The 27856-nt window shown below is 37.9% G+C and overlaps 1 protein-coding gene across 5 annotated transcripts in view; it reads right to left on the reverse strand.

Annotated features, from left to right (window-relative positions):
- ODF2L (outer dense fiber of sperm tails 2 like) overlaps positions 1 to 27856 on the reverse strand; it is a 168482-nt gene that overhangs the window by 33818 nt on the left and 106808 nt on the right. For 3 of the 5 annotated variants that reach the window (XM_053693898.1, XM_053693899.1, XM_053693901.1), the window contains 4 exons: positions 26830 to 26962; positions 17553 to 17663; positions 14520 to 14624; positions 3143 to 3301 (listed from right to left, as the gene is read on the reverse strand). In XM_053693898.1, coding sequence (XP_053549873.1) covers positions 3143 to 3301; positions 14520 to 14624; positions 17553 to 17663; positions 26830 to 26962 — 508 coding nt within the window. The remainder of the gene's footprint in view (positions 1 to 3142; positions 3302 to 14519; positions 14625 to 17552; positions 17664 to 26829; positions 26963 to 27856) is intronic. The other 2 variants (XM_053693900.1, XM_053693902.1) reach the window with 2 other exon arrangements.

Here is a 27856-nt window from a genome sequence, read left to right on the forward strand (position 1 = left end):
AAGTTTAATGTTGACTAGACTGTCCCTTTAAGTATCAAATGAAGTATGAGCATATTTTAGTTCTTCTACATCTTCCAAGTTTTTTATTTGACAGTAAAAGGGGGAAGATTTCTCTTGTTTACTGTGTTTAAAAGTACAAAATAAAAGTAGAGGAAATCTATTTCCTATCAGCATTATGCTGCTGTAAAGATTAGAGCTCTGCATTTCAGGTCGTGCCTAAACAATTCCTTTAAGGAATTTTACAGTTGCCACATCACTGAAGTTCAGAGAATGACATAATAAGCGATACATTTTAACTTGCCTTAAGGAACAGGATGTTTTAAAACCATGATTAAGACTGCACTAGAATCACGAGGCAAGCAGGTCACTAATGGATGCTTTACAAGCACTGTGCTTTTTTGGAATTAGGCAAAAAGTGCAATTTGGAGAAGCTAATTTTTTAAGATTGCTGTGTTTTGCTTAGCAACACCACTTGAAAGGAAAAGCCTTGGTCGGCAAGTTACCAATTAGTCATTTTGGTAGTAATCCTAACGATATAAACTGCTTGCTGTAACTGGGATAGTATATCAGTTGGTACACAGAGAACTTATAACAATATTAATAGTCTTCATAGTACATAACAGACCTGATAAATCAGTCAAGTGCACACCACTGCCAGCAGAAGGAAACAAAACAAAAACTAACTACTTATTCTTGGAGTATTTATGGGCACTAAGGGCTAGATTACAAGTGGAGCGCTAAATTATCGCACTCCTGCAAACGGGCAAATTTGCCCATTTGCGGGAGCGTGATAATTATCCAGCCATTACAAGTACTTATAGTAATGGATACTAGTGGAAATCTGTTTTACTAATAAATAAACCACAACCTAGGTTCTTTTAAAAATGTTGCTTTTCACTTTTTTTTGGGGTTTTTTCTTAGTAAAAATAATTGGTAAACCCATAGTCCTGATTTAATACTAAACACGGTGTATAAAGTAGTCCCATAAATGTAGGTACTTTTACTCTTTTACTACAACATATACTGCTGTTTGTATTAGTGTGGCAAGCAGACCTTATTTATTATATTATACCATTTATACACTAATATGACCTTTTTATACTCATAAAACTAAAGCTATATTTACTATCATCTATACAGTCAGAGGATAAAAAAAATATCAACCAAATTCTACAAAAAAATAACTGAAAATATATGTATGAGGCTTTAAAAACAACCCAATATGCAAGTTAAATTATTAAAGGAACACTGAACCCAATTTTTTTCTTTTGTGATTCAGATAGAGCATGCAATTTTAAGCAACTTTCTAATTTACTCCTATTAGCAATTTTTCTTCGTTCTCTATCTATCTTTATTTGAAAAAGAAGGCATCTAAGCTTTTTTTTTTTTGCTTCAGTACTCTGGACAGCAATTTTTTATTGGTGGATGAATTTATCCACCAATCAGCAAGAACAACCCAGGTTTTTCACCAAAAATGGTCCGGCATCTAAACTTAGATTCTTGCATTTCAAATAAAGATACCAAGAGAATTAAGAACATTGATAATAGGAGTAAATTAGAAAGATGTTTAAAATTTCATGCTCTATCTGAATCACAAAATATTTTTTTTGGGTTCAGTGTCCCTTTAAGCAACTTCATATAAAATTGACCAAACAAAATACAAAACAAATATAAATTGTTCATTGAGTACTTAAAGGGACAGTCTACACCAGAATTGTTATTGTTTTAAAATATAGATAATCCCATTATTACCCATTCCCCAGTTTTGCATAACCAACACAATTATATTAATATACTTTTAACCTCTGTGATTATCTTGTATCTAAGCCTCTACAAACTGCCCCTTTATTTCCGTTCTTTTGACAGACTTGCAGTTTAGCCAATCAGTGCCTGCTCCCAGATAACTTCACGTGCACGAGCACAGTGTTATCTATATGAAATACGTGAACTAGCACCCTCTAGTGGTGAAAAACTGTTAAAATGCAATCTGAAAGAGGTGGGCTTCAAGGTCTAAGAAATTAGCATATGAACCTCCTAGGTTAAGCTTTCAACTAAGAATACCAATAGAACAAAGCAAAATTGGTGATAAAAGTAAATTGGAAAATTGTTTAAAATTACATGCTCTATTTGAATCATGAAAGTTTATTTTGGCCTAGACTGTCCCTTTAAAGGGATACTAAACCCAAAGTTTTCTTTAATGATTCAGACAGAGCATGCAATTTTTATCAACTTTCTAATTTACTTCTATTATCAAATTTTCTTTGTTCTTTTGCTATGTTTATTTGAACAGCAGGAATGTAAAGCTTAGGAGGCATCCCATTTTTGGTTCAGGACCTGGGCAGCGCTTGCTGATTGGTGGCTACATGTAGAAAAATTGATCATAGGAGTAAATTAGAAAGTTGCTTAAAATAACTGCTATATCTGAATCATGAAAGAAAAAAAATGGTTTTAGTGTCCCTTTAATTACATTAATGTCAGAAAATTTATTAACCCCTTAATGACCACAATGTACCCTGTATGTCACTGGTCGTTATGGGTTTTTTCAGGACATAATAGCACAAGTCTAGAAAGAACACGCTATTAATGCACTCCCCCCAGCAGGCTTTGTGGATTAGAGCAGTCTCAACGCTGGTGGCAAGACCGTGCTATAAAACAATTAAGTCCCAAAAAAAGGACAGTGACATACAGGGTACGTCGCTGGTCCTTAAGGGGTTAAACATTACAAAAGTTGCCTTTTTTAAAACACAGTGCTGCAATGTATTAGTTTTTTTTATTGACAAGAATAGTATTTGATTTACCTACTTCTTCCTTCAATGACACCCATATGTGCATCAACCAATCCCTTTATCTCAGCATCTAGATAGAATCTGCCCAGACAAGACATCTAGCACTTGTGTTTGGTGCTTCCTTTTTGTTATACAACATTTATATTACAAAATAAATCATTTAAAGGTTTAAAACAAGCTTGCCTGTGAGAACATTCATATAGATTAGGTGCAAACCCCCCAGAACGAGAGCTAAAGATCTATTGTGTATACTTTACAACTAGACATCAGCGAGACTGTCATATCATACATTTGCAAGAGTAGTGACCTCATCTGGTGACGCCTGGCATTGCATAACAAAATGTACATAACGGCACCTGAATCTGAAGCTGTCTAACGGTTTCAGATTGGCTCATGCATTTCCTTTTGCAGACCAAGAGGCTTTCCTGGCAATCCTGCAACATCTGGTCAGCAGTTCTGAGTAAGCCTGGGACATGTTCCAGTTCATTTAAGTGAACTTCCATCTGGCTCCTCACCTGTTTGACAGCATTAAGAAAAGCAAAGGCAAACACTCACAATAAAATATTTGTTTGGTGTCCCCTGCAGCACGTTTCTAATAATAATAAATATACTGCAAATATGCAGTAGTTAATAAATAAATAAGATACACGTAGTCAGGCTGGTAGTTTGCATGACCTATGACCTCAGGATACATTTCAGGGACATTAACCGGCTTGGCACAGCTACATTAGGATGGATACTACTCGCTATGGTTATTGTTGCAGCTTAGGTCTTCTCACAGCCTATGATGGAAGCGGTGCACATTTACAGAGCCGTGATGTTGGAATTAGAGTGCATTACACAGAGCAAACTCAGCACAAAAATACTTTTAAAGCAGCTGCAAAGTTTTATATAATTCCTGAGTGTTTTTATTTTTATATATAGTTTCTGTATCTGTTTTAAATATAAAAATGTAAAGCCCCCATCTATATCCTGAATGATAACCGCAAGCAAATGCTATAACTGTCACAAAGCCAGTAACATCACGCAGTGATTCCCAACCGCGGTCCTCAAGTACCCCCAACAGTCCAGGGTTTCATTATAGCTGAACTAGAGCACAGGTAAAATAATCAGCTGATGGGTGAGAGCAGGTTAGTAACCATGGTTACTGATCAGCTGATTACTTCACCTGTGCACTGGTTCAGCTATACTGAAAACCAGGCCTGTTGGGGTACTTGAGGACCGCGGTTGGGAAACACTGTGTTAGTGTGCACCAGTTCTGCTCAAGAGAATACCTGAGCTCCAAGATGGCGGCGCACAGCATAAAGAGGCGGAGTTAAAGCATCAGGCACCATTAAAGTGTTAGAGAACGGAGTTGAAGAGAGATGCAGGGATAGAAGGGAAAACAATAACATGGTGAGCACTAACTCTGCTATTATAGTTGTACCTTGCAGTTTAAATTTCATTTAAAGGGACATTAAACACTAAATATATGCTACAAAGAATGATGCATTCAAAGAAAAGTTTAGCCTGAGAATAACATGTAGATGTATTTTTTAAGGTTTAATTAGCGGTTTAAATATTGACAAAATAAGTGTAAAGTTTTAGTGTCTATAAAACAATGGGAGCTGCCATGTTGTAACTTAAGTTACCTTTTCTGCTGTGGCCAATTAGGAACAGTTATAAATAGGTCACTAGAAAGTGCAGCCAATGGCTGTGTGGAATATAACAGTGTTCTCCACTTCCATTTCTAACAGGAATTGAAAAGCCCAGAGGCAGAACTTTTTTTCACTTTCTGTTCTGCGATGAGTTTTTTTTAGTTAAAAATTTACTGCAGATCATAATTTTAAATAAAATAAAATTTTAAATTAGGCAGTTACACTAAAGCACCAGTTCAATTCCAATGTGTTGGTTAACTGGAGGATAAAGTCATTTTTAAAGTTTTATTATATAGTGCAATAGTTGAAAATTGGATTGCAAATTAGCTGCAGACAAAAGAAATTGTAAAAAATGTCTCTTGAATAAATTAGTTTCCTTTTCTCTTGGTCTAACATAGAAATGTAGTAATAAAAAGGTGCAATGCTCATAAGAACGTCTTAGATTCAGAACAAACAGCTTTGCAGACTGGGAAAGGCTAAGGGTGGGTTTGAGTTAGTAAACAATAAATGCACTGCTGCTTTGCAGCGCTACTGCATATTTGACTGTTCTCTTCAAACAGCACTTTGCCCTGGATGCACTGTGATAAGAAAACCGTACACAGTACAGCCAGAGCACACCACTGTTTGAAGAGAACAGCCAAATGTGGAGCAGCATTGCAAAGTTAAATCGTTGACAGTTCCTGCATGTGTCCTTTTCTTTCTGCAGACCTGCTGCATTTTGTGCAATGACATCTCAGATCACTGCATGTTCTGTCTTGGGGTTGAAAAGCTCACAATTTTAGAATGGAATTGCAGGAAAATGGGAGAAAATAAATAATGAAACTATTTAGCTGACTTTTTAATATTTATACAATTTATCATTTTATATTACCATCTCAAAGTGTTTAATGTCCCTTTAACTATAAAAAAACCCCAGATTTTTTCCATTCCCCTTAGAGATGCTCAGAACACTCTGCACAATCCAAAACCTTACCCACATAGGGACACTGCCCAGCTGGTATTCTACCATCCACAGACAGTATTTTTATGGTTCAGGACAATTGTGGATGATAAACTATAAATATAGAAAAAGGCCAGTTATGGTGACATTTCTTCTACTGTTAAAATAAACGTATATAAACAATAACTGAAAACCAGCCCTAGCAGCTTTGGTTTCTGTTCTGTGTTGTATAATTAACGATGCATATTTATGCTAATTAGCACAGCTGGAATTTTTTTTTGTTATTATAAAGATTGCACAAATTATCTCATTACTTGTGCACAGATGACATCATTGAAGTGATGGAAGCGAATGAATCAATCTCTGCTTATGCAAAGGTTGTAGAATTTCCTACCCTTGCCAGTAAGTAGGGCACACATCTTCTTTAGTAATTAAATACCTACATAAGACAATTATAGAGATCCTCAGTTGCCTATGGGAACTCATCTCTTGTGTACGACACAAGTGAGCTGTCAGACTAAATAGCCTCTATTACTATGAGGTTATATTCTAGCAGGAGGCTTTGTTTAAGAAATATTATTTCCCTTTATCTTAAAAATATCATGTGAGAAACCTACTCATTCCATGTTCTTAGTGTGTTGTGTGGTTTATGGGAAGCAAGCCTAGAACCCTCGATAAATTTGAGCGCAATCAATAGTGCTTCTATTTTTGTGCTCATATTTAAAGTCAAAAGTTAATTTTCATAGATAAAGCGATAGTCTAGTTCATCCTAAGACATAACATATTAAAACTTCAGTGGGGGAACGCAAAATATAGACTTTACTGCAAGGTCACGCAAAAGATAAGGCACCCAGCATTAACGATTACGCTCCACTGGTAATCTAGCACTAAATGTTTGGCACAATTTCACAATCCACTTCTTAAATATTTTGAATTCAGTCTCATCATGATAGACCAACTGTCCACAAGAGCGATATAGCTTGACTGTCTTGTATACTTGTATACTCATATACTCTACTTATTCAGCGAGGCAAACCCTATAATGTTATTTCGGTACATTTGAAACATTTTTTTGCTCGCAAATAACGATTACATAATGTCATAATAATCATTGTCATATTTAACCTCTTAAGGACATATGACAGAATTTTTCCGTCATAAAACAATTGAGCAAACTGAAAGCTGTGTCCTTAAAGGGTTAATAACGTGAACATGTTAAATGAATCTATAGAAAAATTTAAAAAACAAAACGCAGTTAATCCTAATAATTTCAGTGTCAGAAAGGAAACGCTAAGAGAGCTCCGAAAGAGCCGAATGTGATAAACTGCTGCCTAATTCCTCATTTCTATCCTAATGCACATCGCTACCAGACACAAAAGGGCTGTCTGTCTTGGCTGTCTATTTGTCTAGTTAAAAAAAAAAAAATGAAAGTGACATAAAACCCAAATGTTTTCTTTCATGTTTCAGACGGAGCATACAATTTTAAACAAATTTCCAATTTATTCTATTATCAAACTTGCTTCAATGTCTAGGTATCCTTTGTTGAATTAGCAGCAATGCACTACAGGGAGCTAGCTGAACACACTGGGTGAGCCAATGACAACAGGCATATATGTGCAGCCACCAATCAGCAGCTAGCTCCCAGTAGTGCAGTGCCGCTCCTATGCCTACCTAGGCATGCTTTTCAACAAAGCATAGCAAGAGAACAAAACAAATGAAATAATAGAAGTAAATTGGAAATGTGTTTAAAATTGCATGCTTTATATGAATCATGAAAGTTAATTTTGACTTTTCTGTCCCTTTAATGTTGGAAAAAAATATATAATGGCCATTAAAAGAGAATATTAAAATATGCAGCTAACAAGCAAAAAAGAAGGGCACAATTGTGAACGACTCATTTCAAGGAATATGGATAGTTGCCAAAATTTTATTTTGGAAGTATAATTTAAATAACTATGAATAATAAATAACTGAAAATTACATGCATTTGTTAATTTTTTATTAAATGGATAAACAAATATTAAAAAAGAATGATCTAGAAACAAATTAATCAATTAATTTCCATTGATTCATTATTGAATAATTTAGTTAATAAGTGCCATTCGTTTGCGGACTAAAGATTTGAATAATGAAAAACAAATCAGTTACTCAGATCAACTATCCAAAATAAATGCTAGAGGGCAGTGAAAAAAACATAATTTAAGTAAGAACTTACCTGATAAATTCATTTCTTTCATATTGGCAAGAGTCCATGAGCTAGTCACGTATGGGATATACAATCCTACCAGGAGGGGCAAAGTTTCCCAAACCTCAAAATGCCTATAAATACACCCCTCACCCCACCCACAATTCAGTTTAACGAATAGCTAAGTAATGGGGTGATAGAAAAAGGAGTAAAAAGCATCAAAAAAAGGAACTGGAAATAGTTGTGCTTTATACAAAAAATCATAACCACCATAAAAAGGGTGGGTCTCATGGACTCTTGCCAATATGAAAGAAATGAATTTATCAGGTAAGTTCTTACATAAATTATGTCTTCTTTAATGTAATTGGCAAGAGTCCATGAGCTAGTGACGTATGGGATAGTAATACCCAAGATGTGGAACTCCACAGAAGAGTCACTAGAGAGGGAGGGATAAAAAATAATAACAGCCATTTTTCGCTGAAAAAATTAAATCCACAACCCAAAAAATAAGTTTTTCTCATAATTGAAAAGAAAACTTAAAACAAAAGCAGAGGAATCAAACTGAAACAGTTGCTTGAAGAACTTTTCTATCAAAAACTGCTTACGAAGAGGCAAATACATCAAAATGGTAGTTGCTGCTTTGCAAATCTGATCAACTGAAGCTTCATTCTTAAAAGCCCAAGAAGTGGAGACTGATCTAGTAGAATGAGCTGTGATTCTCTGAGGCGGGGTCTGACCCGACTCCAAATAAGCCTGATGAATTAAAAGCTTTAACCAAGATGCCAAGGAAATGGCAGAAGCTTTCTGACCTTTCCTAGAACCAGAAAAGACAACAAATAGACTAAAAGTCTTCTTGAAATCTTTAGTAGCTTCAACATAATATTTCAAAGCTCTTACAACATCCAGAGAATCTAAGGATCTCTCCAAAGAATTCTTAGGATTAGGAACAACAATTTCCCTACTAATGTTGTTAGAATTCACAACCTTGGGTAGAAATTGAAATGAAGTCCGCAAAACTGCCTTATCCTGATGGAAAATCAGAAAAGGAGACTCACAAGAAAGAGCAGATAATTAGGAAACTCTTCTAGCAGAAGAGATGGCCAAAAGGAACAACACTTTCCAAGAAAGTAGTTTAATATCCAAAGAATGCATAGGCTCAAAAGGAGGAGCCTGTAAAGCCTTCAAAACCAAATTAAGACTCCAAGGAGAAGAGATTGATTTAATGACAGGCTTGATACGGACCAAATCCTGTACAAAACAGTGAATATCAGGAAGTTTAGAAATCTTTCTGTAAAATAAAACAGAAAGAGCAGAGATTTGTCCCTTCAAGGAACTTGCAGACAAACCTTTATCCAAACCCTCCTGAAGAAACTGTAAAATTCTAGGAATTCTAAAAGAATGCCAGGAAAATTTATGAGAAGAACACCATGAAATATAAGTCTTCCAAACTCGATAATAAATCTTCCTAGAGACAGATTTACGAGCCTGTAACATAGTATCAATCACTGAGTCAGAGAAACCTCTATGAGTGACCACTCCCCCGGATGTAAAGTCTAACGGCTGAGATAATCCGCTTCCCAATTATTTACACCTGGGATATGTACCGCAGAAATTAGACAAGAGCTGGATTCTGCCCAAGAAAGTATCCAAGATACTGCTTTCATAGCTAGGGGACTGTGAGTCCCACCCTAATGATTGACATATGCCACAGTTGTGATATTGTCTGTCTGAAAACAAATGAACGGTTCTCTCTTCAACAGAGGCCAAACCTGAAGAGCCCTGAAAATAGCACTGAGTTCTAAAATATTGATTGGTAACCTCTAGAGATTTCCAAACCCCTTGTGCCATCAGAGATCCCAAGACAGCTCCCCAACCTGAAAGACTTGCATCTGTTGTGATCACAGTCCAGGTTGGACGAACAAAAGAGCCCCCTTAAACTATACGATGGTGATCTAACCACCAAGTCAGAGAGATTCGGACATTGGGATTTAAGGATATTAATTCCAACAAGCTAAACCAATTTTATTTGTCTCTTGTCTGTTAGAGACTGAGTCATGGACACTGAATCTATATGGAAACCTAAGAAGGTGACCCTTGTCTGAGGAATCAAGGAACTCTTTGGCGAATTGGTCCTACAACCAGGTCTATGAAGAAACAACACTAGTTAATTTGTGTGAGATTTGGCAGAATGTAAAGACTGAGCTAGTACCAAGATATCGTCCAAATAAGGAAACACCACAATACCCTGTTCTCTGATTACAGAGAGTAGGGCACAGGGAACCTTTGAAAAAATCATTGCAGCGGTTGCTAGGCCAAATGGAAGAGCGACAATTTGATAATGATTGTCTAGAAAAGAGAATCTCAGAAACCAATAGTGGTCTGGATTAATCAGAATATGAAGATATGCATCCTGTAAGTCTATCGTGGACATATAATGACCTTGCTGAACAAAAGGCAGAATAGTCCTTATAGTCACCATCTTGAAAGTTGGCACTCTTACAAAACGATTCAAATTTTTCAGATCCAGAACTGGCCTGAATAAATGTTCTCTCTTTGGAACAATGAACAGATTTGAATAAAACCCCAGAACCTGTTCCTGAAACGGAACTGGTATGATTACCCCTGAAAGCTCTAGATCTGAAATACACTTCAGAAAAGTCTGAGCCTTCACTGGATTTGCTGGCACGTGTGAGAGAAAAAATCTTCTCACAGGAGGTCTTACTCTAAATCCTATTCGATACCCTTGAGAGACAATACTCTGAATCCATTGATTTTGGACAGAATCTGCCCAAATGGCTTGGAAAATGTTTAATCTGCCCCCTCACCATCTGAGCTGGAATGAGGGCCGCACCTTCATGCAGATTAGGGGGCTGGCTTTGGTTTCTTAAATGGCTTGGATTTATTCCAACTTGAAGAAGGTTTCCAATTGGAACCAGATTCTTTGGGAGAAGGATTGGCTTTCTGTTCCTTATTCTGTCGAAAAGAACGAAAATGATTAGAAGCTTTAGATTTACCCTTAGATCTCTTATCCTGAGGTAAAAAAACAATTCCCTTCGACCCAGTGACAGTTGAAATAATCGAATCCAACTGAGAACCAAACAAATTGTTACCTTGGAAAGAAAGAGATTGTAATCTAGACTTAGATACCATGTCAGCATTCCAATATTTGAGCCACAAAGCTCTTCTAGCTAAAATAGCTAAAGACATAGATCTAACATAAATTTTGATGATATGAAAAATTGCATCACAGATAAAATGATTAGCATGTTGAAGCAAGCGAACAATGCTAGACAAATCAGGGTCTGTTTCCTGTTGCGCTAAGCTTTCCAACCAAAAAGTTGATGCAGCTGCAACATCAGCCATAGAAATGGCAGGCCTGAGAAGATAGCCAGAATATAAATAAGCTTTCCTTAGATAAGATTCAAGTTTCCTATCTAAAGGGTCCTTAAAGGAAGTAATATCTTCCATAGGGATAGTAGTACGTTTGGCAAGAGTAGAAATAGCCCCATCAACTTTGGGGATTTTTTCCCAAAACTCCAATTTAACTGCTGGCAAAGGATACAATTTTTTAAAACTCGAAGAAGGAATAAAAGAAGTACCAGGCCTATTCCATTCCTTTGAAATCATATCAGAAATAGCATCAATAACTGGAAAAACCTCTGGAGTAACCACAAGAGGTTTATAAACAAAATTTAAACGTTTACTAGTTTTAGTATCAAGAGGACTAGTTTCCTCAATATCCAAAGTAATCAACACCTCTTTTAACAAAGAACGAATATACTCCATCTTAAAGAGATAAGAAGATTTGTCAGTGTCAATATCCGAGGTAGCATCTTCTGAATCAGATAGATCCTCATCAGAGGAGGATAATTCAGTATGTTGTGGGTCATTTGAAATTTCAACAATTTTATGAGAAGTTTTAAAAGACCTTTTACGTTTATTAGAAGGCGGAATAGCAGACAAAGCCTTCTGAGTCGCATCAGCAATAAAATCTTTTATATTCACAGGGATATCATGTACATTAGATGTTGAAGGAACAACAGGCATTGTACTAGTACTGATGGATGCATTCTCTGCATGTAAAAGCTTATCATGACAACTATTACATACCACAGCTGGAGATATAATCTCCGCTAATTTACAACAGATACACTTATCTTTGGTAGAACTGTTATTAGGCAGCAGGAATCCAACAGTGGTTTCTGAGACAGGATCAGATTGAGGCATCTTGCAAATGTAAGAGAAAAAAACAACATATAAAGCAAAATTATCAATTTCCTTATATAGCAGTTTCAGGAAAGGGAAAAAAATGCAAACAGTATAGCCCTCTGAGCATAGAAAAAGGCAAGGGGCATATAGAAAGTGGGGTTTAAATAAATAAATAATTTGGCGCCAAGTATGACACACAACGCAAAATGAATTTTTTTGGCGCTAACAACATCCGGAAATGACGCAGCTCGCGTCATGGCAGACGCAACCTTGTCCAAGGCAACCTGGCATCAACCAAGATGCCGGAAATGACGAATTTGCGTCACCGAACGTATCTTCGCGCCAAGAAAATTCTCGCGCCAAGAATGCAGCAATAAATATCAGCATTTTTGAGGCCTCGCGAGCCTAATTTTGCCTGCGAAAATTAATGAAAACAGTCAATTTCGAAGAAAAGACATACCCCAGGTAAGAAAAAATAACTTCCTAAATATGTTTTGCCCAATTTTGAAACTGATAGTCTGCAAAAGGAAATATACATAAACCTGACTCATGGCAAATATAAGTACAATACATATATTTAGAACTTTACATTAATACATAAAGTGCTAAACCATAGCTGAGAGTGTCTTAAGTAATGAAAACATACTTACCGAAAGACACCCATCCACATATAGCAGATAGCCAAACCAGTACTGAAACAGTTATCAGTAGAGGAAATAGAATATGAGAGTATATCGTCGATCTGAATAACGGAGATAGGAGATGAATCTCTACGACCGATAACAGAGAACCTATGAAAAGATTTCCAGCGAGGAAAACCATAGAATTCAATAGATGATACTCCCTTCACATCCCTCTGACAAACACTGTACTCTGACAGGAATCAGGCTTCAAAATGCTGAGAAGCGCATATCACAGGAGAAAATCAAGCACAAACTTACTTCACCAACTCCATAGGGAGGCAATGTTTGTAAAACTGAATTGTGGGTGTGGTGAGGGGTGTATTTATAGGCATTTTGAGGTTTGGGAACTTTGCCCCTCCTGGTAGGATTGTATATCCCATACGTCACTAGCTCACGGACTCTTGCCAATTACATGAAATAAATACAGAAAGGGCCTCATGTTAAAAGGCAGAAAGACAAGGTTCCCTGGTTTAGATTACTTCCCGCCCCACTTTGTGACAAACGGGCTGTGGACACTGCCACCTACTATCGTGTAACCAATCGAGTGAGAGCAGGACCTGTCAATCACCCGAACGTGTTTGGGATGTTTATGTACGCCATCTCAGAAGTGGTGGAGAGGGTAAGAAGCGGCTACGGAAAGCAGGCTTGCGTTTGTGAGCCAGCCCCACAAAGGCTCAAAAGCAGCATTGGCTCATTTAAATACAACAGATAAAACAATTTCTTGCATATAAAAACATGGCATGACTATGTCCCTTTAAATAACTCTCAGCATATCTGTATGCATTCTTGAACTGCCTGACAGTATTACACATTTTCCCTTAGGCTACTTTACTTATTTACTAGTTTTGATGGACAGTGATATCTTTGTTTTTAAATCCTCAAGTAGAATTACATAGTGACATTTCGATCTTATATTTCTCATTTTCAGAAATGTATAACATCTCTAATAGATCTAAAAGCATATTGAATAAAACCCAAATACCTACTGGGCTACACATTAGGTGAAAACTGTTGTTAACACCATCTACCAATTAAAGGGACAGTCTACACCAGAATTTCTATTGTTTTTAAAGATAGATAATCCCTTTATTACCCATTTCCCAGTTTTGCATAACCAACACAGTTATAATAATATACTTTTAACCTCTGTGATTATCTTGTATCTAAGCCTCTGTAAACTGACCCTTTTTTCAGTTCTTTTGACAGACTTGCAGTCTAGCCAATCAGTGCCTGCTCCCAGATAACTTCACGTGCACGAGCACAGTGTTATCTATATGAAATACGTGAACTAACACCCTCTAGTGGTGAAAAACTGTTAAAATGCAATCTGAAAGAGGTGGGCTTCAAGGTCTAAGAAATTAGCATATGAACCTCCTAGGTTAAGTTTTCAACTAAGAATACCAAGAGAACAAAGCAAAATTGGTGATAAAAGTAAATTGGAAAATTGTTTAAAATTACATGCTCTATCTGAATCATAAAAGTTTATATTGGCCTAGACTGTCCCTTTAAGTAAATATTTTTCCTTCCTATACAAACCATAGAGTTTCTGGACAAATTATTTAAGTTTTTTTTTTGGTCTCCACGCTTAAAGGGAAATTAAACCCTAAATTTTACTTTCTTGATAGAGTATACAATATGAAAAAACTTTCCAATTTACTTCTATTATCAAATTTTCTTCATTCGCTTGGTATCCTTTGTGGAAGGAGCAGTAATGCATTACTGGGAGCTAGCTGAACATGCTGGGTGAACCAATGTGTACAGCGACAAATGAGCAGCTAGCTCCCAGTAGTGGGTTGCTGCTTTTGAGCCAACCTAAATATGCTTTTCAACAAAGGATAGCAAGAGAATTAACCACATAAGATAAAGGAAGTAAATTAGAACACTGTTTTAAATTGTATGCTCTGGAAGAATCATAAAGGTTTTATTTTGACTTTACTGTCTCTTTAAGAATTCTTTCCCCTATGTACTAGAGATTTATAATCACATATATTAGAATGTTCAACTCAATAACACTGACACAAGTCTCATTCTTAAGAATGGTGTATAGTGAGTGCAAGCAGAGACTAATGTACACTGTACCTTCTCAGTTTCCAAATCTTTCTTTTCAATGATCTCTTTTTTATCTGAAACAATAGTTCTATATCTTTCTTTTAAATGGTTTGATTCCAGCTGTAACGTCTGTACCTGAAGAAAAAGAAATGTTCTGCATTTATAGACATTGATTTAGAAGGGATTTCCAGGTTGCCAGCAATATCAATTATACAGAGTGTTTTGAGGGATATGTGGGAAGGTTTTTATCTGTGTTAAAATAATAAAGGCATACATATGATATGACAAGCAATGCGTGTCCATTCACAGGGGTGGGAAATTAATGGGTATTATAAAAAAACTTAGTAAAATTATTTGCTGAAACAACCATGTGCTAATTTGCAAAGCAGCATGCTTCATTAGTTTTGGCAAGAAAGAAAAGTAAGAAAGAAAAGAGAGAGAATGAAAGAGAGCAAGAGAGAAAGAAAGAGCGTGCGAGAGAGAGAGAGAGAGAGAGAGAGAGAGAGAAAAAGAGAGAGAGAGAGAGAAAGAGAGAGAAAGAGAGAGAAATAGAGAAAAAGAGAGAAAAAGAAAGAGAGAGAAAATAATGAAATTAAAAAATGAGAGAGAGTGAGAGAAAGAAAGAGAAAAAGAGAGAAAAGGAAAGAGAAAATAATGAAATTAAAAAAAGAAAAAGAGAGATAAAGAAAGAGAAAAAGAGAGAGAAAATAATGAAATGGAGAGAAAGAAAGAAAAAAAGAGAAAATAATGAAATAAAAAAAAAAGAAAAAAGAGAGAGAATGCAAAGATTGAAGGAATGGTGCACTTTGTTCAGAACTAGTAAGTGCTTCAAATATATTTAACCCCTTAACGACCAAGGACGTGCACGGTAGGTCCTACAAAAACTGCTAGTTAATGACCAAGGACGTAGCATGCACGTCCAGTCGCTTTCATGGTATTGCAGAGATGCCTCAATATTGAGGCATCGTGCAATACCCTTTTTAAGCAAACCGATGCAGAGAGGGCCACTCTGTGGCCCTCTCTGCATCGGCCAGCGATGGTGCCGATCGTTGGTGGCGTCGGAAGGATACGAGGGAGGCGGGTGGGCGGCCCATCGCTGGATCAGTTCCGGCTAGCAGATTCCGGCAGTGCGCACATTAAGTGCTGGACAGCTGGAGCCTGTGTAAGGGAAGGAGGGAGGGGGGAAATAAGGAATTACATTTTGGGAAAGGGATCTGGGAGGGGGTAGGGTATTGAGAGGGGGGGCAGCTACACTACAGAAAAATGGGTTATATTTAGGGCTGCAACAACTAATCGGTAAGTTTGATCATAAAAATAGCTGTCAACAAATCTCATTATCAATTAGGTGGTCAGCGATTAGTTGGTCAGTTGCACAGTACCAGCTGCTTTAATCTGATGATCTACTGCAACTAAGATTGTGCAAAAAAAATTGAATTTATTTATTTTTTTAATCGTTTTTCTATCCGATTAATCGGACAATAATCATCCGATTAATCGGATAGAAAAAATAATAATAAATAAAAATGTTTGCACAATACCATGTGCAGGAGTTCATCGGATTGAAGCAGCTGGTGCTGTGCAATTAACCAACTAATCGCTGACCACCTAATTGATAATGAGATTCTTTGACAACTATTTTTATGATCAATCTTGCCGATTAGTTGTTGCAGCCCTAGTTATATTTATTTAAAAAAGCCAAATTTTGACCAAACTGAGTACTGGCAGACAGCTGCCAGTACCCAAGATGGCGGGAAATAGGTAGAGGGGGAGGGTTAGAGAGCTGTTTGGGGGGGGGGGATCAGGGAGGTTGGGGGCTAAGGGAGGATCCAACACTGCATTATATATAACACAAATAAAAAAAATATATATATAAAAAAAGCTTTTTATTTTAGTACTGGCAGACTTTCTGCCAGTACTTAAGATGGCGGTGACAATTGTGAGGTGAGGGAGGCAAGAGAGCTGTTTGAGAGGGGTCAGGGGGTGGGATGTGTCAGGTGGGAGGCATAATACAAGTGTGGTGAGCAGCTAGGGTTGCCACCTCGGCCATGTTTTCCTGGACACTTATAAGTTATACATGCTGCAGGGTGTGCAGGTAGGAAGGAACATGAAAAGTTCAGGAACACTGAACAGCACTATTCATATTCCTCTCTGCACACTCTGTAGCATGTATAACTCATAAGTGTCCAGGAAAACATGGCCGAGGTGGCAACCCTATGCGCAGCGGCATTTAGCCTTCTATTTACCAAAAAGCAATGCCAAAGCTATATAAGTCTGCTATTTCTGAACAAAGGGGATCCCAGAGAAGCATTTACAACCATTTGTGCCATAATTGCACAAGCTGTTTATAAATAATTTTAGTGAGAAACCTTAAGTTAGTTAATAAGTTAACATTTTTTTTTATTTGACGGTGAAATGGTGGCATGAAATATACCAAAATGGGCCTAGATCAATACTTTGGGTTTTCTACTAAATCTATATATATACACACACACACATGTGAAGGGTTATTCAGGGATTCCTGACAGATATCAGTGTTACAATGTAACTATTGCTAATTTTGAAAATAGCAAAGTGCTACTTGTACTTATTGCCCTATAACTTGCAAAAAAAGCAAAGAACATGTAAACATTGGGTATTTCTAAATGCAGGACAAAATTTAGAAACTATTTAGCATGGGTGTTTTTTTGGTGGTTGTAGATGTGTGTTTTTCTTCAATTTTTTCATCATATTTTAATTTTTTTTTATAGTAAATGATATAAAAATAATGATATCTTTAGAAAAGTCCATTTAATGGCGAGAAAAACTGCATATAATGTGTGTGTAAATGAGTAAGAGGAAAATTACAGCTAAACACAACCAAAAACAGAAATATCAAAATAGCCCCAGTCCTTAACGGTAAGAAAATTTAAAAATGGTCTGGTCACTAAGGGGTTAAACCCTCCATTAAGCTTTATTACAGAATATGTAAGCAAACTTAGAATGATTTCTCAGTTTAAATGGCATATTCAGTATTATGTATTTAAACACCAGATTTCACATATGAGGTTGTATAATATTCCGTACCTGCTTTTCGTATTGTTCAACAAAGTTTTTCTGATGGTTTGCCTTCTCTTGAAGCTCTGATAAATCATTGTTCACTAAAACTGCCTCATTTTCTAAAGCAGCAATTGATGCCTGCAGTTGAATACACAACATTATTAAAGAATAAAAAGTGTGTCTCACTGTTAATAAGTATTAACACAAAGTAAATATTTCTAAAGAGTCTATTGATGCATAGCAAAAATCATTTCAACATACATTTGTCATAAAGAGGCTGATGACAATCTATCATTTGATAATTATCGGCTTGTTAAGGACGGGCAATTAGCCTTTTTTAATGTTGACAAAATAACAAGTACATATAGCAATGGGCCCTCGATCAATAACAGTCCTAAATGTACCCCCAATAAACCCTAATACAACACAATACCAATATCAGTCTTAGATAAAAAAGACCATATATCCTTGCAAACAATTCTTGGCAAAAACAATTCTTCCAAATGCTTACCTCCTTAAGACAAGTCCTAGTTTACACGCACTTCAAATCCTATCTCTAGAAAACATATGAAAACGGGGGCATTACAAATCACATCACAAGAAGGATACCATTTTATTCTCCTTGTGATACGCTATGGGGCACCCCATTTTCATGTTTTCTAAAAAACAGAATTTATGCTTACCTGATAAATTATTTTCTCCAACGGTGTGTCCGGTCCACGGCGTCATCCTTACTTGTGGGATATCTCTTCCCCAACAGGAAATGGCAAAGAGTCCCAGCAAAGCTGGCCATATAGTCCCTCCTAGGCTCCGCCCACCCCAGTCATTCGACCGACGGACAGGAGGAAATATATAGGAGAAACCATATGGTACCGTGGTGACTGTAGTTAGAGAAAATAATTAATCAGACCTGATTAAAAAACCAGGGCGGGCCGTGGACCGGACACACCGTTGGAGAAAGTAATTTATTAGGTAAGCATAAATTCTGTTTTCTCCAACATTGGTGTGTCCGGTCCACGGCGTCATCCTTACTTGTGGGAACCAATACCAAAGCTTTAGGACACGGATGAAGGGAGGGAGCAAATCAGGTTACCTAAACGGAAGGCACCACGGCTTGCAAAACCTTTCTCCCAAAAATAGCCTCCGAAGAAGCAAAAGTATCAAATTTGTAAAATTTGGCAAAAGTGTGCAGTGAAGACCAAGTCGCTGCCTTACATATCTGGTCAACAGAAGCCTCGTTCTTGAAGGCCCATGTGGAAGCCACAGCCCTAGTGGAGTGAGCTGTGATTCTTTCAGGAGGCTGCCGTCCGGCAGTCTCATAAGCCAATCGGATGATGCTTTTAAGCCAAAAGGAAAGAGAGGTAGAAGTCGCTTTTTGACCTCTCCTTTTACCAGAATAAACAACAAACAAAGAAGATGTTTGTCTGAAATCTTTTGTAGCCTCTAAATAGAATTTTAGAGCACGGACTACGTCCAAATTGTGTAACAAACGTTCCTTCTTTGAAACTGGATTCAGACATAAAGAAGGTACAACTATCTCCTGGTTAATATTTTTGTTAGAAACAACCTTTGGAAGAAAACCAGGCTTAGCACGCAAAACCACCTTATCTGCATGGAACACCAGATAGGGCGGAGAACACTGCAGAGCAGATAACTCTGAAACTCTTCTAGCAGAAGAAATTGCAACCAAAAACAAAACTTTCCAAGATAGTAACTTAATATCTATGGAATGTAAAGGTTCAAACGGAACCCCTTGAAGAACTGAAAGAACTAGATTTAGACTCCAGGGAGGAGTCAAAGGTCTGTAAACAGGCTTGATCCTAACCAGATCCTGAACAAATGCTTGAACATCTGGCACAGCTGCCAGTCTTTTGTGTAGTAAGACAGATAAAGCAGAGATCTGTCCCTTTAGAGAACTTGCAGATAATCCTTTCTCCAAACCTTCTTGTAGAAAGGAGAGAATCTTAGGAATTTTTATCTTATTCCATGGGAATCCTTTGGATTCACACCAACAGATATATCTTTTCCATATTTTATGGTAAATCTTTCTAGTTACCGGTTTTCTGGCCTGAACCAGAGTATCTATCACAGAATCTAAAAAACCCACGCTTCGATAGAATCAAGCGTTCAATCTCCAAGCCGTCAGCTGGAGGGAGACCAGATTTGGATGTTCGAATGGACCCTGAACAAGAAGGTCCTGTCTCAAAGGTAGCTTCCATGGTGGAACCGATGACATATTCACCAGGTCTGCATACCAAGTCCTGCGTGGCCACGCAGGAGCTATCAAGATCACCGAGGCCCTCTCCTGATTGATCCTGGCTACCAGCCTGGGAATGAGAGGAAACGGTGGAAATACATAAGCTAGGTTGAAGGTCCAAGGTGCTACTAGTGCATCTACTAGAGTCGCCTTGGGATCCCTGGATCTGGACCCGTAGCAAGGAACCTTGAAATTCTGAGGAGACGCCATCAGATCCATGTCTGGAATGCCCCATAATTGAGTTATCTGGGCAAAGATCTCCGGATGGAGTTCCCACTCCCCCGGATGGAATGTCTGACGACTCAGAAAATCCGCCTCCCAGTTTTCCACACCTGGGATGTGGATCGCAGACAGGTGGCAGGAGTGATCCTACGCCCATTGAATTATTTTGGTCACTTCTTTCATCGCCAGGGAACTCCTTGTTCCCCCCTGATGATTGATATACGCAACGGTCGTCATGTTGTCTGATTGGAACCTTATGAATCTGGCCTTTGCTAGTTGAGGCCAAGCCCTGAGAGCATTGAATATCGCTCTCAGTTCCAGAATGTTTATCGGGAGAAGAGACTCTTCCCGAGACCATAGACCCTGAGCTTTCAGGGATTCCCAGACCGCGCCCCAGCCCACTAGACTGGCGTCGGTCGTGACAATGACCCACTCTGGTCTGCGGAAGCTCATTCCCTGGGACAGATGGTCCAGGGTCAGCCACCAACGGAGTGAATCTCTGGTCTTCTGATCTACTTGAATCATTGGAGACAAGTCTGTATAGTCCCCATTCCACTGTTTGAGCATGCACAGTTGTAATGGTCTTAGATGAATTCGTGCAAAAGGAACTATGTCCATTGCTGCAACCATCAACCCTACTACTTCCATGCACTGCGCTATGGAAGGACGTGGAACAGAATGAAGAACTTGACAAGTGCTTAGAAGTTTTGACTTTCTGACCTCTGTCAGAAAAATCCTCATTTCTAAGGAATCTATTATTGTTCCCAAGAAGGGAACTCTTGTTGAAGGAGACAGAGAACTCTTTTCTATGTTCACCTTCCATCCGTGTGATCTGAGAAAGGCCAGAACGATGTCTGTATGAGCCTTTGCCTTTGATAGGGACGACGCTTGTATTAGAATGTCGTCCAAGTAAGGTACTACTGCAATGCCCCTCGGTCTTAGAACCGCTAGAAGGGAACCGAGTACCTTTGTGAAAATCCTTGGAGCAGTGGCTAACCCGAATGGAAGGCCACAAACTGGTAATGTTTGTCCAGAAAGGCGAACCTTAGGAACTGATGATGTTCTTTGTGGATAGGAATATGTAGGTACGCATCCTTTAGATCCACGGTAGTCATAAATTGACCTTCCTGGACAGTGGGTAGAATCGTTTGAATGGTTTCCATCTTGAACGATGGTACCCTGAGAAATTTGTTTAGGATCTTCAAATCCAAAATTGGTCTGAAAGTTCCCTCTTTTTTGGGAACTACGAACAGATTGGAATAAAATCCCATTCCCTGTTCCTTTATTGGAACTGGGTGTATCACTCCCATCTTTAACAGGTCTTCTACACAATGTAAGAACGCCTGTCTCTTTATTTGGTTTGAGGATAAGTGAGACATGTGGAACCTTCCCCTTGGGAGTAGTTCCCTGAATTCCAGGAGATAACCCTGAGAAACTATTTCTAGCGCCCAGGGATCCTGAACATCTCTTGCCCAAGCCTGAGCAAAGAGAGAGAGTCTGCCCCCTACTAGATCCGGTCCCGGATCGGGGGCTACTCCTTCATGCTGTTTTGTTAGCAGCAGCAGGCTTCTTGGCCTGCTTACCCTTGTTCCAGCCCTGCATCGGTTTCCAGGCTGGTTTGGGTTGTGAGGCATTACCCTGTTGCTTAGAGGATGCACAATTAGAGGCCGGTCCGTTCCTGAAATTGCGAAAGGAACGAAAATTAGACTTATTCTTGGCCTTGAAAGGCCTATCTTGTGGAAGGGCGTGGCCCTTTCCCCCAGTGATGTCTGAAATAATCTCTTTCAATTCTGGTCCAAATAGAGTTTTACCTTTGAAAGGGATGTTAAGCAATTTTGTCTTGGATGACATATCCGCTGACCAAGACTTTAGCCAAAGCGCTCTGCGCGCCACGATTGCAAACCCTGAATTTTTCGCCGCTAATCTAGCTAATTGCAAAGCGGCATCTAAAATAAAAGAGTTAGCCAACTTAAGTGCGTGAACTCTGTCCATAACCTCCTCATATGGAGTCTCTCTACTAAGCGAGTTTTCTAGTTCCTCGAACCAGAACCACGCTGCTGTAGTGACAGGAACAATGCACGAAATGGGTTGTAGAAGGTAACCTTGCTGTACAAAAATCTTTTTAAGCAAACCCTCCAATTTTTTATCCATAGGATCTTTGAAAGCACAACTATCCTCGATAGGAATAGTAGTGCGTTTGTTTAGAGTAGAAACTGCCCCCTCGACCTTAGGGACTGTCTGCCATAAGTCCTTTCTGGGGTCGACCATAGGAAATAATTTCTTAAATATAGGGGGGGGGGAACAAAAGGTATGCCGGGCTTATCCCACTCCTTATTCACTATGTCCGCCACCCGCTTGGGTATAGGAAAAGAGTCGGGGTGCACCGGAACCTCTAGGAACTTGTCCATCTTGCATAATTTCTCTGGAATGACCAAGTTGTCACAATCATCCAGAGTAGATAACACCTCCTTAAGCAGTGCGCGGAGATGTTCTAATTTAAATTTAAATGTCACAACATCAGGTTCAGCTTGTTGAGAAATTTTTCCTGAATCTGAAATTTCCCCATCTGACAAAACCTCCCTCATGGCCACTTCAGATTAGTGTGAGGGTATGACAGAACAATTATCATCAGTGCCCTCCTGCTCTTCAGTGTTTAAAACAGAGCAATCGCGCTTTCTCTGATATGTAGGCATTTTGGATAAAATATTTGCTATGGAGTTATCCATTACAGCCGTTAATTGTTGCATGGTAATAAGCATTGGCGCGCTAGATGTACTAGGGGCCTCCTGCGTGGGAAAAACTGGTGTAGACACAGTAGGGGATGATGTAGTATCATGTTTACTCCCCTCATCTGAGGAATCATCTTGGGCAATTTCATTATCTGTGGCAGTACTGTCCTTACTTTGTTTGGACGCTATGGCACAATTATCACACAAATTTAAATGGGGAGACACATTGGCTTTCATACATATAGAACATAGCTTATCCGAAGGCACAGACATGTTAAACAGGCTTAAACTTGTCAATAAAGCACAAAAAACGTTTTAAAACAAAACCGTTACTGTCTCTTTAAATTTTAAACAGAAAACACTTTATTACTGAATATGTGAAAAGTATGAAGGAATTGTTCAAAAATTACCAAAATTTCACCACAGTGTCTTAAAGCATTAAGAGTATTGCACACCAAATTTCAGAGCTTTAACCCTTAAAATAACGGAACCGGAGCCGTTTACAAATTTAACCCCTATACAGTCCCAGCTATAGCCTTTGCTGAGACCTAACCAAGCCCAGAGGGGAATACGATACCAAGTGACGCCTTCTAGAAACTTTTCCAGCAATTTTCAGATCCTCACACATGCATCTGCATGTCCTGCTCTCAAAAAACAACTGCGCAGTAATGGCGCGAAAATGAGGCTCAGCCTACAACTAGGAAGGCCCCCTGACTGGAAAAGGTGTCTAACATAGTGCCTGCCGTTTAATAAACGTTCCCCAAGTTTATAAATGTGAAATATCAGCATAAACATGAATAAAATGCCCAAATAAAGCAATCGATTTAGCCCATAAAAGTGTCTACCAGTTTTATAGCCCATATTAAGCCCTTTATTCTGTTTGTTTGACTAAGAAAATGGCTTACCGGTCCCCATGAGGGGAAATGACAGCCTTCCAGCATTACATGGTCTTGTTAGAAATATGGCTAGTCATACCTTAAGCAGAAAAGTCTGCTAACTGTTTCCCCCAACTGAAGTTACTTCATCTCAACAGTCCTATGTGGAAACAGCAATCGATTTTAGTTACTGTCTGCTAAAATCATCTTCCTCTCACAAACAGAAATCTTCATCCCTTTCTGTTTCAGAGTAAATAGTACATACCAGCACTATTTTAAAATAACAAACACTTGATAGAAGAATAAAAAACTACATTTAAACACCAAAAAACTCTTAACCATCTCCGTGGAGATGTTGCCTGTGCAACGGCAAAGAGAATGACTGGGGTGGGCGGAGCCTAGGAGGGACTATATGGCCAGCTTTGCTGGGACTCTTTGCCATTTCCTGTTGGGGAAGAGATATCCCACAAGTAAGGATGACGCCGTGGACCGGACACACCAATGTTGGAGAAATCTTTACTTTCAGCACTTTTTTCATTATTGTTCCAGTGAAAATGGTCCTATACTTAACAGGTGCTGGTTCTGTTTTTCTGATAACAATTGATTTTTCACTTACTGAGCTCCATGTTCAATGTTTTCAAATATAGCACTGGTTTTACTCACAGGCAAAACATACTGAAATCACCTGGTGCTGTATTGGATGTCACAGAACAGATACCAATGCTGCCAACTTGATCAAATATAGTCAAAAGAATAATGAGCACTTTTAGGCTAATAAAAATGAGCAAAATCCAACAAACACACATGTCCAATATACTCATATTCCCCCTGTTCAGAACCATTAGGGATACAGAGACACCCAACTCTGTCGGTTTGGAGCACAAGATGGCAATTATTAGCATCACTACACACTATTAAAAAGGGACTAATCAACACACAGCCCTTCAACCCAGGATATAATTATTAAACCACAACATTGCCATTTTGTTTGCATTTAATGGTGCACGTCTGTTCTTTTAATTACGATATCAAGAGATGAACTATGCAGATGTTTTCGGGTATTAATGTCAAAAGTATATTGGGATTGCAAAAGTTTAGAAATCACCAAGATTGTGATCAACCCATTAATTTGCTAGCTTTTGACATTCTGCAACTCTAAATATGCGCTTCTCTGAACTCGTAATCTGTATGTGAGTGGTGCGAAATAACGGGTTGAAAGTTATTTTTTTGCAACACGCACCCTTAGAGTTCAATGGAGCCTTGTTTTCATGCCATTAGCCGCACAACCACAGCTTGTGTAACCCTAATCGCAACAATACATGAATATGCATACTAATATATACATATATATTTATATGTGTATAGTCATACATATAGACACATATAAATACATAAATATATATGTATACATATATATTTTAATAGATATAAATATTAATAAATGTATCCCAATGGATCCCTATGTAAAAGCACTTTTAGGCCGTTGTTTTCTAACACCTGACATATCATAAGTTTGACCCCTTATAACTTTTTAATGCAATAAAATGTATTTATAAGTTTTATCAGACAGTGTTAATATGAGTGTTACAATACTGTGCAATGTATTTTTAATGTGTTTTGCACAACTGTGTGCAAACCGTGATCGTAACAGCGCCATCGCATTTACTAACAACTTGTAATATGAGTAAAATTACGGGTACACCCATAAAGTTGCAAATTTGCCCAAACGCATGCGCTGTACACTCGACTTGTAATCTAGCCCTAAATGTTTAACCCGTGCAAAGGGGTTACACAACATAGTTAAAGTACCGTTTAGAAGCCACAGAAAACTGAGGAGTGGAAATTGCAGCAGCAGTAGTTGCACCACACCCCTGCATGATTCCCGCTGGGGATAAGCTCTTGGCAGTTTCTGCAGTCCAGGTGCTCTGTATTCTTATGGTAGAGGTTTACCCCATTAACAACCAGTTCACAGACTAAGAAAAGTTATACAAGATCTCTATACAGATAAAAACATACATTAATACTGAAGTTCTCATTTTGTGAAATTGGTCAATCAATTGTGACCATGATAATTTCTAATGTTGAATAACTAGTTAAATAAAAGTAGCTCGTACAGGTTCAAGAGTAAAATAACAACATCTTAAAGATTGTGCTATATGTTTATGGAGTAATAACAGTTGCAATTTGTATTCAGTTTGATTCCATAATTTGCACAAAATGACTATTAAATCCTCAGGGACAATGGCAATTAAAAGATATATAGTACTGAAATAGAACTGGTAACTATTGATCTCTGAGCCATTTATTACTCAGTGGCTTATGGTGCCACCAACTTTGCTGTTAACTTTAGATCTGACGCGTTTCACGATGTTCCCGGCCTATGACTGCAGTAATTGCTTGAGAAGCACCAAATCTATCTAGTTTACCTTTATGTATGTTCTATTAGATTAATAAAAAAATGTTTTTACTTTGTACGCTCCTGAGTGCAACCGTTTTTTTTTGGGGCTGATACTCAACAGTATACCAGAGTTTTAAGGGCACAGGGTTTGGATATTCCATGTTTAAAATTTACCTACTGTCCTGTTAACAACTTGGACATGGACTTTTAAAATGGTCCTTAAAGGGACAGTATATACCAATTTGCATATAACTGCATGTAATAAACACTAATATAAAGAATAATATGCACAGATACTAATATAAAAATCCAGTATAAAACATTTTTAAAAATTACTTAGAAGGTCCCAGTTTAGCACTGTTGATGAGGTTAGGGACACCAAGTGAAAGGGGCTGTGGAAACAGGAACAGCAGACACTCCCCATCTCCCCCCTTTCCCTGCATATGAAAAGGCAGATTATTCAAACCGGAGACACAGGAATCTGTAGACATCAGTATACATAAAAAAAAACTTTGGGCCTTGGTTAGGAGTCTGAAAATTAGCACAAAATTATTAAAAAAAATATGCAAAACTATACATTTTTACAAAAATACTCCCAGATAGGCTATAAAAATGGAGCATGTTCCTTTAAAAATGATAGATATGAGAAATTCCCAATGCAAAAATTAAATAAAAAATTAAATAAAAAATTAAATAAGATATATTAGTAGTTAACTGTACTTTATATCTGATTCAGGATCAATAGCACATCCTAATCTTATAATATTACTTCTGAAACTGATGACAAATAATAAAACTGAGGTGAAATACAAAAAATAAATACCTTAAGTTTTGCATTTTCTTCATTGTAATGCGCATTTTCTAAGTTGATGACTCGTAATTCCTCAGCAAGTTCTTCATTTGATTGGTCACTAATATCTGTAGGTTTATGGACGTTCTTTAGGTTGTCTATCTGTCTTTTACATAACAGAAACAAAACACTGATTAGATTATTTATTAAAGTGCAGTTTTTATTTACCCCTTTACCTGATCCAGCAACATAACTATACAAAAAATAAAATACTTGTACAACAAAGCAATCTCATGGCCCTGACAATTTAATAATTATTTATAGGGCACTTTTCTGCAAAAGAAGCTTAGCTTTATCATAAAGACTTAAAGGGACGCTGTACCAATTTTTTTCTTTTGTGATTCAGATAGAGCAGCAATTTTAAGCAACTTTCTAATTTACTCCAATTATCAAATTTACTTTTTTTCACTTGGTATCTTTATTTGAAAAGCAAGAATGTAAATTTAGATGCCGGCCCATTTTTGGTGAACAACCTGGGTTGTTCTTGCCGATTGGTGGATAAATTCACCCACCAAAAAGCAGGTGCTGTCCAGGGTCTGAACCAAAAATTGACTGGCTTATTAGCTTAGATGCCTTCTTTTTCAAATAAAGATAGCAAGAGAAAGAAGAAAAATTGATAATAGGAGTAAATTAGAAAGTCCCTTAAAATTGCATGCTCTATGTGAATCACAAAAGAAAAAATTTGGGTTCAGTGTCCCTTTAATCCTTTGAGTGCTTGAGTACTAAGCACTTTCCCACCTGGGTGCTAATTTTTTTTTTAACTTTTGTATTTTTTTTTTCCAGATCCCCAAGACTTACACCGTTGGAAGTTAGGCGATTATCTTTCCAATGGTGGGTCTTGGGGGTCTGTAGCTGCTTAGATGCCTGAGATACAGGCATCTAAGCAGCATGCCCCCTTTCCCTATACAGGTGGCCCTCAGTTTACAACGGTTCAATTTGCACTGTTTCAGAATAACAACCTTTTTTTCAGTCATGTGACTGCTATTGAAAAGCATTGAGA

The sequence above is a fragment of the Bombina bombina genome, chromosome 10 (assembly GCF_027579735.1).
Source record: "Bombina bombina isolate aBomBom1 chromosome 10, aBomBom1.pri, whole genome shotgun sequence".
NCBI lineage: Eukaryota > Metazoa > Chordata > Amphibia > Anura > Bombinatoridae > Bombina > Bombina bombina.